General features: G+C 37.7%; 1 protein-coding gene across 1 annotated transcript in view; it reads left to right on the top strand.

Moving 5' to 3' along the window:
* Positions 1–4,215: 4,215 nt before the first annotated feature.
* The window catches only part of OTOGL (otogelin like), a gene marked incomplete at its 5' end in the record, with an annotated part of 127,984 nt that continues 120,877 nt past the window's right edge, over positions 4,216–11,322 (top strand). The window contains 4 exons of the mRNA XM_043546990.1: positions 4,216–4,351; positions 5,657–5,811; positions 7,272–7,393; positions 9,261–9,466. Coding sequence (XP_043402925.1) covers positions 4,216–4,351; positions 5,657–5,811; positions 7,272–7,393; positions 9,261–9,466 — 619 coding nt within the window. The remainder of the gene's footprint in view (positions 4,352–5,656; positions 5,812–7,271; positions 7,394–9,260; positions 9,467–11,322) is intronic.

Genomic DNA, 11,322 nt, shown 5'->3' with positions numbered 1-11,322 from the left:
ACAAAACTCACTCTTGTTTCTTAAAACCAAAGTCAGGTCAACTTTTCTCTGCATGCAAAACGCGTAGAAGGAAATAGAGGAAAAAATGGTTTAATTCCATCACTTTTTATCCAACAGAATCCTATTGCGAGTTTTCTCTTTTGAGAAGAACACCAAGGTGAGTGTGCATTCCTCATTAGCAGAGTTTTAAAAAGCGAATATTGGTGAAATCAATAAGGCTTGTCTGATAGGATGGAAGTAAAGGAAATACAATATGGCCCCATGTGGAACACCTCTAACTTTTAGTAACTTAGACATAAAGTATTTCTTCTGTTTAATAACTCTTCCCAAAGAGCTGGTGATTAAACGTGCAAATCGTTTTTTGAAAAACAAGTGCACCTCTTTAGTAATCACAAAATGATGGTGTTCCTCAAGGGCTCAAGTAAGTTCACAGGATGAGTATCTTATGTGACTATTCTCATATCTGATAAAATGTACATTAATTAAATACCAGTAGATCATTTTAGTTTCAGGATAAAAATAATACAATTCTAGTGACACACAGAAAGGAATTTCCCACAAATAAAACATGTTATACAATAAATATTGTCTCAATGATAATTCATTTTCTCAGTCTGAAAAAAGCACTTGCAAGGCAAGTTATATGTAATAATTCAAACCAAACCAAAACTAGGGTATCTTCCTGATCCCATTGAAGTCAATGGAAACTTTGCCATTCAGTAGAAGCAGGATTAGAGCTCAGCTCTGTACATCTAATGACTTCTAGTACATCTAGTGATCACATGCTATATTGTACAAAATCTGGCCTGTTAAATAAAACAAAGTGTATTTTGTAGATTGAGGCCATTATTTCTGAAATTAATTTAATTATTGCCTATTGTAATTTAGTTACCGCTGGAAGGTAACCTTACACTTTTAACACCACGACCACTGCACATACAAATAGCACTGGTGCACCTCAGCAACACGTGTACTATTCAGGCACCTAATGAAAGAGCTTCACTATTTTGTGTCCCATATTATAAGCCCAATTTGCTTATCTCCCCTCCCCCATAAATACCAGGTACCCTCTTGAACAAGTAGCCTGTGTTTAAGACCAGAGGTCTAAGCACTCTTGAATTTTGTAAAATGAGACTATGAAAAGAAAAAAGTCACCTTTTTAAATGTTAACCCAAGAAAGACCTCTTTGATAACGTGCTGGAAATCAGAGAGAAACACCTCTCCCTAGGGAACCACTTATTCAGGTTGCTCAGGGACCTTTGATTATACAAGATCCTTTTTGTTTTCTTCCAGAAACCAGTTTAATGCAACTCGACAGAAAAGAGATCTCTTAGCAGCTGAGGTAGGTTATACCACAGAAAGAAAGAGGGTCAAAAATCCCCCTCCTTTCTGCAATGGGGCTTTGCTGTTGTCACAATGAGGTCTTTGTAAAGGAGAATGGAAATGGTAATAACAAGACAGGGATGAGGAGGAGAAGCTTTTCCATACCTGCTTTCCTCAAACTTAAATCCACAGCCTCATTCATTCTTAGCAAAATGCTTCATGAATTACCCAGCCTCACACACCACGGGTTGGGGGAGGAAGGGTCTTTGTTAAATCTTTTGTGAGAGCAAACAGAAACTTGGGAGTGGCTGTTTGGTGAAAAGCACAATAATGAAACCATAGCCGAACAGTTTTGCAAATAGTGTTGTTATTGCGACAATGCTCCTGAGCTGTGCAGCAGGTTCCCAGGGCAGAGCCTGTGCCTCCGAAGACCATTCTCCAGTCCCATTGCTGTTAAGATAACTCAGGGAGGTAGGAGGTCAGGGAGCAGACCTGACAGTTATTCCATCTGGGATGAGTTTAAGATTAGTTTTAAAGTCTCTCACTCTTCTATGTACTAGGATTTTGTTGTGCGTCAGTGAGAGACACAAACCCCTACAAATTACCACCATTTGCTAGTCCTGGAGGAAGCAACTTGTTCACGGGCAGAGGGGCACCCCCCCTCCTCCCCCCGGAGTGTGGGGGTTAGAATCTGGGATGCTAGGAAACCACATAAAGTGCTGAGTGCCTGCTTGGGACAGATGGCTCGTCTTATGCTAGTATCTCAGTGAGCTATGCTCCTTGTCCTTCTTCTGATATCTCTGTTGCTGTGTTCCACCCCTCACTGTGATGGAGAAAGTAATTCCTTACATGTGGTTTACAATTTTACCTAGTGTTTACAAAGTGCTTTGGGATTCTCTTGAATCAAAAGCTCTGTGTACATGCAAGATCATTTTATGTATTAAAGTAATTGTCCTATCCTAATTGTCCTGCAAAATCCCTAGAATTGAATTAGTCAGACCATTTATGAAGTGTTAACACTCTGGTTTTGCTTTTTTGTTTCTCGGATAGACTGGAACAGATTCTGCTGGGTCTCACCTTCATGGGGACCTTACTCAGGGTCAAAGTCCATCAGAAGGTCAGTACCATGTTAGTAATTCACTACCTGTTTGAAAGGATTTCAGTAAAATGCCATCGACCCATCAACTATCCCTTGTTACCAGAGATTGTATAACTTTTGATAGTATTTACCTCCCATGCAAAACCCAGTGCTATCTAATTTTGTTATGGAAACTTGTACTTCTGACTTGCTAAGTCACAGAAAATGGTTATTAAAAACAACCAGTTTCTAATGTACCTGTTAATGTGGCACCCAAGCACCTAATGAAACAAATCCTTCATTGCTTTACAGTTATTTCCACTCCCAGTTTTCTTGTGTGTCACTTTTGGGCCTTGTCAGGTTGAGTTGGTATGCTGAGCGGGATTGATAATAGCAGTTGTCCATGGAAGACCAACCTAAAGCCTCTTTTAGAAGATTCTAAGTGTCAACCAAACTCTTCAGTTTGTTCAGAGTGAATTGAGGGGTTTCACAGATGACCCATTCCCATCACTGTTATCTAGCATCCAGCATGCAAAAATGATCAAATGGGCTGAACACTGACACTTTCTTAAGACAAGATGGAGTTTTTGGTTTCTTTCATATCAATGAATACAGATCATGGTGCATCTTAGTGTTGTTAGTTTTAAAAGCATTTCCTTGCAAGTGAAATGGGGGAACGAGATAGTATTCTCTGCCTGGTCTATATTTTCAAATGGTATTTGTCTTCATAAGTATTTGAAAAATAACTTTAATATGGAAAGAATACAAAACTAAAGTCTATGTGCTGCCTTAAAAAGGACATTTTACAATTAAGATTAAAATCGTGGGGCAAGGCTGACTACTTTGTATGGTTTTACTTCAGTGGTTCAATTCAGTTCCCGTTTTGGTCATTAGGAGCTTTACCATGGATTCTCTGAGGCTGGGTATATGATGTTTTTTAGCCCTGTTTGTGTTGCTTTTTGCAGTAGAAAAAACATAAGTAAGGATGTTCCCCAGCTTCAAAATCCAGAGGAGGATTTTTAACCCTGCCAGCCTCAAAGATATTTGGATCCAGGGTTTTAGTTTGGCTCATTATAAAGAAAGCAGCTACCTGAAAAATTCTGATTTCCTCTCGCCCCGCCTCCCACCCTGCGCCATCTTCCAAATTTGGGACACTCAGATGTGGCGTTTTGTTTTCGATGCATCTCTCTTAATAAGACCAACGGGAAAAGTATCAGGTCTAGGTTTTTTGAATGGTTGCATATTATACACTTACTTTCATTAAAAAGTTTATCATTTTAGAAAATTGCTAAATTAACTGGAATAGAAAACAACTAATTCTCATGCAATTTTAAGTTCATGACAAATTTCAACTGTTCAAACAGAAATAATAATTTAACTGATCTTTTTTAGCATAAGGGGATGGTTGGTAGTGGTTGTTTTTGGCTATGTAAAATTTTATATTCATAGGGATTTATAGCCTCAATATACCTTTCACTTGAACCTTTACAAATAAGGAGGAGCTAAACAGATGTACAGTTTGTGCTGAACTCAGTCAATGAGTATAATATGCCCCTTGTATATTTCTATTGCAAGACTACTGGAATTTTTTTCTTTATGTGGTAACTTGATCTTTTAGTTACTCAGAGGAGGCTGACCTTTGCTCTCTTGTTAGTTTACAAATCTTCAAACTATCTTCTTACCAAACAATAAAAATATGAAATGAAATAAACATTGAAACTAAGATCGCTGTTGGTTAACTTTTTAGGTAATAACTGGTTCTATTTTAGTTAATAGAAAGATTTCATCCAAATTATTCAGCATGTTGATAAAATTCAGTGCATACTAGAAGGCTGCTATGTTTTCTTTCAGGCTCTTGTCCTCAAGAATGCCTTAATGGAGCAGTTTGTACAGAGGCGGGTGTATGTGACTGTCAGATGTTTCAGGCTCATGGTGAAAGATGCCAAATTGGTAAGTTTCAGGAATCGGCAACGGAATTGAGTTTCAGATTAGAGTGAGATTTAGGGATGAATTTGTTCAAATAATACCTGTTCAGAGCACTTTTGCAATTGCCTTATAATCAAGCTGTAATTCTAAAAGGAGGCTGGCTCAAATGCTGTATTTCAGAGTGAGATATGGGAGTACAGAAGAGGATCAGATGTTCCTGAATTTTATTAATACCTGTAATAGTATCCCAGTGCATCATAATGTACCATATCTGCTTTTACTTACTTAAATGTGTCACCAAAAGTATCATTGCACTTCCACTTACAATGCCCTATTGCCCATTCTGAAGACAGGATGTTCAAATATTTTAATGGGAAAAGTTTTGGCAGGTTCAATCTATCGGTAGTAGAATTGGGGTAGAAGTTGTTTGTCCCTATCTTGATTCCTCAGACTCTGTAGAATATGTGCAACAGCAGCCATGGAGGGACTTTCTAAGGTCAGGACTAGAACCTCAGCTGGTGTCAACCAATGTAGCTCCATTGAATTCAGTGGAGCTGCACTGACTTTCGTCAGCTGAGACTGTAGGCCAAAGCAGCTGTTGAAACTGAACCAAAGTCTTAGCCTTGGTTCACCCTGAGCCCATACACCAAACACTGACCTAAACCTAATATGATATGATCATCCTCTCCTTTGTAGAGTTTGTGGATAATGGGTTTTTTTTGGTTCACTGGCAATTTCAACAAGTTGAGAACAAAACTCATTTTGTGTTAAACAAAATGTTTTATTTGAAATAAAACGTTTCATTTCAATTTCAACCATTTTCAGATCTATTTAAATTTTAAAACCAAAATTAAAGGAAATTTCAAAACAAAATGTTTCAAAATGAAAAAATCATACTGTTTAGTTTAAAAATATCAAAATAAAAAGTTTTGATTCCCCCCGCCCCCCAACAAATTGGTGACACAACATGAATTCATGAAATGATTAATTGAATCTGCCTTTTTTCATTAAAAAAAAAGTTGGGGTCCAAAATTTTTGCCCAGCTCTACTCATTGCTCCATTCCTAGTTATAATTTAAAGGTGAAATCCAGGCTCCATTGACATCAATGGCAACATTTCCATTGGCTTTGTTGGTCCACAGTTCCCCCCCTAAGAGTTTTAAAACTTGTCTTAATCTCATTTCTTGAATGATAAATAAAACTAGCTTCTGTGCTGATGTATGCTTATCTACTATGCATGTAATATCTTACTTTTGTACATTTCCCTGACACTTGTGTACTTTTTTTGTTATTTTGCTTTTTATAAGCTCATCTTATTTATTCTCCCCAGTACCTAATGATGGTAAGGATCGAGATGGAATTTGCAAATCATGGGGGCAGTATCACTTTGAAACATTTGATGGCATCTACTATTATTTTCCGGGAAATTGTTCCTACATTTTTGCAAAAGATTGTAGTGCTCCGGAACCTCAGTACACTGTATGGGTAAGTGTATGAATATGGATTTTGAAATGAAATGCAAAATATTGATATAACATAGAACTTGTGTTATAGCATAATAAAAAGAACAGAGACAGTAAATGGATCAAAAGGTAGTTTATTTCCTTTTTAGATTTATAGAATGTGCTGATCAAAAATTCTGTAAGTCCACATGCAATAACAAATCTCTGAAATATAAAGTAAACTGTATTATAAAATGATCTCTTTAGGCAAACATGGAGAAATTTGCTCCTGACTTCAAAACAGTTTACTGTCTCTTTCATTAGCCCCAGATTGAATCATTTAATGTTAGTGATCAGTGCTCTGATGTCAAACGTTGAATAGCATCATTTGTTACATACAAATGAGGTTAAGACTGGTATTATTCCAAAGATAGTAACTCTGATAACTGTGATAAAGAAATTGTTTCCATGACACATTAGTAAAACTGCAAGTGGTAGTTATAAAGACAAATGTGAATTGAGGAGGTTTTGTGAAATATAGAGATTCCACTTACGTTAAATGTGGTTTGACCAGGACAGGTGGACTGGACTAGTTTTAGGCTAGATGACCACATAAGATTTCATATCAAAGAGGCTGCCAGATATCCCTGGTGTAAAGATTTGAAAAGAGATTAGGAGAAATTGATTAGGAGAGGAGATGTTCACTGAGCTAAACTTTTATGCTATAGAATATGTTAGGGTTTTTTGGGTCTGCATATCTACCTTGGGCAGGACTACATGAAAAAACTTGTGTTGGTACAGTAATGTCAGTTAGAGGGGTGATTATTATTTTTTGATGACATTTCCATGCTGGCAAAAGCATTTTGTTGCTGGTATAAGTTGTTGACACTGTCCTGCCAGAACTCTCAAACCAAGAGGGACCAAGTAGAATTAATACTTGGATGGAACACCTCCAAAAAACCCCCTACTTTCTGCAGGAAGGCATGCTGATGATTCAATAGATGCTAGTGTTTTTTCTAGGTCAATATTGAGAGTGGCCATATGGTGCTGGGACTATCGTGTTGCTGGAGGTCCCATCTTTCAGAGGATACGTACCTTTGGGCAGTAAAGGCCCACTTGCACTTTTCATAAGATATGTACCAAACCCATGACTAGGTAATTATATTCTTCCTAAATTAAATTCTCTGCAGTTTCAACTGGACAAAATATTCCAGTTCTTTTTTCTGTCTTAAGCTACTGTGCAATGATGCCGGGTGCTGTTAAACAGTTACTGGGTTTCATAGCAGCGGAGGGCAAAGTGGTCTTCTAACCATGTGTATACCTGTATTAGTGAGCCCTTGTATTGTTTAAATATTTATTTCTAAAGTTCTTTGGGGTCCTTCAGTGAGAGGTGTGTAGATATGTAAAAGATTATATTTGTAAATTTATTAAGAGTTGTATGTAAATATTGAGCAGAAAACCACATTTGGTGTTAGTACATCTGTGTGTTTTTCTCCTTTCAAGGTTCATAACAGTCCCCAGTGTGATGGTTCGGTGTATTCTTGTCTGCGGTCAATCAGCTTATTTTTTGCAAGCCAGGAAGAAATAGTTATTGTGGGACAAGAAGTAAAAAAAGAATCAATCAGGTAAATGAACTGACTGTTTTTGGAACATCTTATCACAGAAATGAAGTATTGGCATTAGGAAGTTATGATTCTTTCACCAAATCTAGCAGTGCTACATAGTTAGCCCCAGTGATCTACACCTGCTTCTGAGTGCCCCGGTTAGCCTAGCCAAGACGTGAGCAGCCACACTGCAAAGGTTCTGCTTGAGGTATTGTGACCTCATTGGTGCTACATTCACCATTGTATGTCACTATGACTTCTGGGAGGCATATCCCATGGTTCTTTGTGCTGCAGCTACACTCTGAATTTTTCCCTAATGAATTGTGGGAGAACGTTGTCTGTCCTTCTGAATGCAGAGGGAGGAATTGTGGGAAGGCACTTGAGTGATTTATCCTGCATCCTCACTGCAAAGTGGGCTAGTTACCAGCCCGAGTGAAAGTGGAGCCTACGCTCTAATCTACACCCATAGCCATGCCAGCTAGCCTGGGTTGAAAGTACCACTAAACTCAGGGGAGAGGTTTTTGTGTGTGGATGGGATAGAGACTAGGGGCAATACCAGGGAAGAGTTTGGAATAACTCTGCAGTGAAGACATACCGTCAGAGGTCATACGGTAAGACACAGAGGTTAATAATTATAAGTCAAATTCAGATTTGATTAAAGGAACTTAACTCTATTGAAATGTTTAGCAAGTTGTTCACTCACACCTGTCTGAGTTAGCCTATTAACTTTGCTATTTTCAGTGGTCGGCCTCTACAAGGCATCTGATTTCTGATTCTTCACATGTCTGTCCCTTGACTGAAAGAGTTTTTCTACACTGGGAAAATGCGTGGTGTTATTAGTTAACTATTGGATTTCTTTTTTAAAATGGTGTTAGCTAGTCTTGGTCAAACCTTGGTCAACCCTGATATTATTTAAAACAGGAGAGTCAGTCACTGTCCAGGCTGAGTGCATTGCCCCATTGTAGAGAAGTCCAAATTGAGTTCATCAGGGTCCTTAAGTTCCTTATGCATTACCATTTTGAGACCCAAAATAGTGTTTGAGATACGCCAAACCCTGAACTCTATCTGGTATACCCTTCTTTGTTTCAGATATAAGTGTGAGTAGATCTGGTGTTCTCACATCTGAGTTGCTACACCTGGTAGCTACAAGGATATTGCCATTAATCCCAAAAGCAGCAACCTTTGAAGACAGTGATTCTGCAATACTAGAGTCTGATGGAAATCCAAACATAGCTGTCCTCATTTACTGGACAGAGCTACAGCCATGTTGGAGGATATACTGTACATGGCTAATAATATTTTCTGTGCTATTTAATCTTTGGTTTGAATAGCAAGGATCTTATTCTATACATGTTCAATGCACAGAATGTTATTGGCTTCAAAGGGAGTTGTCTGTATTGAAAACTTGAAGGATATGGCTCCAAATTACCCTGTCATTTACTGATATTTTAAAAAGTTTTTGGGCACATCTACCTGTTGCTAGACTCTAAAAAAGAACTGTATAAATGACTTAATGGGTCCCATGCTTAATGTCTCTGTCAATGACTCCATGTCAAAACTATTCAGTTTACAAGTAAAAACATGTCTTTCCTAACACAGCAGTGCTGCAAATGCACTGTGGGATTTGAAAGTCAAGATGGGTTCTTTCTGGTTTACGCATCAATTCTGTATTGATTGTGTATGTGCCAGAAAATAATCCATTTCACTGAATTGATTGCGCAAAGTAAGAGGAGTGACAGATACTGAAAAGGTATTTTTGACAGAAAAGAAAACAGACCTTCAGGACACACGGGGAAGAGATCTGATAAGTTAGGTTACATTTTATGTAGTCTTCTTCTAGTTCTAGCCTCACTTGTCATGTTTAAAATGGGTTATTCTGTTTTTCCAGATTGACATTGCCTCAGACAATTGGAAATGTTTTCATTGAGAGGCTGGCCGACTATATTCTGGTGAAAACTACCTTTGGCTTTTCTCTTGCTTGGGATGGAAGCACTGGTATTTATATTAAACTGACAGAAGAAAATAAAGGGAAACCTTGTGGCCTGTGTGGAAATTATAATGGCAATAAATCTGATGATCTGATAATACAAAATAGTAAGTGAAGAGATCCTTTGTAAAAAAAACAGATTCTGTGGTCCTGTTGTCTTATAAATATGAGGATGTGCTCTAAAAGGTTGTGTCTATTATCCATTTTAATTTATTTTCAGGCCATTTGAGTAGACTATATAGGGTCTGCTCCACTTTCTCCAGTCATAAATTTTAAGGAGTAGGGCTAGTTCAACAAAACATTTAAGTGTATGCTTAAGTCCTTTCCTGTTCAGCAAAACACTTAAGCATGTGCTTAATTTAATTGATAAACATACTTTTAATGACCAAAATACTATTGTTTTTGTGAAAACAAAATGATGTAAAAAAACCCCACCCAAATTAATATTTGGAAAGGGCAGTAGCTCAGCACATGGATCTACATAGTTATTTTAAATTATATGTTGCTGTTTTATTGGTTGGTAAAATACAGAAAGTTGAAAAACCTTGTTGAGGAAGTTTATTTTTTTCCCATTGTTACACCTTTATTAATATACTTTGCTGTGGGGGCAGATGGTACATTTTAAGAAGATGAATAATCCAATGGCATCACTGTAGTCCATCTGAGAGAGCGAGGTTGTGCTGTTGATTTCAGCAATGGTGCCAGAGCTGGAGAAAGTTAAAAGCGCTTTTCTCCTCAACTGAATAGTATTTTCTCTAGGCAACACTTTATATTGGCCATTGTCTACTGTAGATAATATTTTACACACACCCAAGTGAAAAGAGTTCTATGCTGCCTTTGTTTTAGAGCAGACACCAGCTCGCAGCTGGTGAAACAAGAGGAGGAAGGTTGGGAACACGAGAGGAGCAGTTTCTCCCAAACAATCCCTGATATAAGTAAAAGTAATAATGGTATTTAACCACTACAACAAACTACAGGGAGAGTTTAGTTTCTCACATTGGCTATTTTTTTAAATCACAAGTTTTATCTCAATATTACCCGGATTTTTCTCCCTCTTTCCACATCTCTCTTGGGTGATAGCCGGGTACTATTTATTGTGCCAGGAGAGCGAGAAGCAGTTTGCTGTGTTTATGTGTGTGTGCATAGCCTTATTTTCTGCCCAGTAGAAACTGATTGTATCCCCTCCTCAGTGCATGTATCAGCCTCCAGTTATTCAGTGACATGGTACTGTTTGTTCTGTTCCAGACATTTGATGTCCGCGTACCAAAGCATTGTATATTATCTGGCCAGTTAAAACTAATGATTATTTTAAAAAATCATTGATTCACACAGAGTTAAAAATGTAGTTTCAATGTCTCTTTAGTTTACTGTTTATCATAAAACACTGCTTTTTGTCTCCACTTTCAACATTACACGTTACTAATGGCACTATAATCTGGCATCTGTAATGGCAGAATTCCTGTCTTTTAGAAGTCAGAGAGTTATGGATCACATTAAAAATTAAACCTGAACTGAGTTTATAACACTGCACCCTGACACTGTGTGTGCAAATGAGAAGCAATCTGTTGTGATATTTTTCACAAGAATAAGATGTGGTGGGTTTATAATACTTATAAATTGCAACTCTGTCTAAATGTTTCCAACTCTCATCAATCCTTTATGGTATTTCCATACACCAGCAGTGTAAGGTGAACTGTTCTTTGTAGTCTGCAGACTGATTACTCTCATTGACCCCAGCTACACTACAGCTAGAACCAAATCTGGGGATCTGTTGTCGACATGACTGTCTTCCAATATGGCAATGCAGTTCAGAATTGTAGGGTCTCTGAAAGTGGACTAAAGTCTTGGACACAGTTGCAATGAGGTCCCTGACTTGGTTATGGCTGTAGTGTTGCTGGGACAATTAGACATACCTCACAATCTACCAAAGTAGTAGTAGAAAGTAAATTTAAGAATTCAACAT

Source organism: Chelonia mydas, chromosome 1 (assembly GCF_015237465.2).
Source record: "Chelonia mydas isolate rCheMyd1 chromosome 1, rCheMyd1.pri.v2, whole genome shotgun sequence".
NCBI classification, from domain to species: Eukaryota; Metazoa; Chordata; order Testudines; family Cheloniidae; genus Chelonia; species Chelonia mydas.
This window is presented reverse-complemented; position numbering and strand designations above follow the sequence as displayed.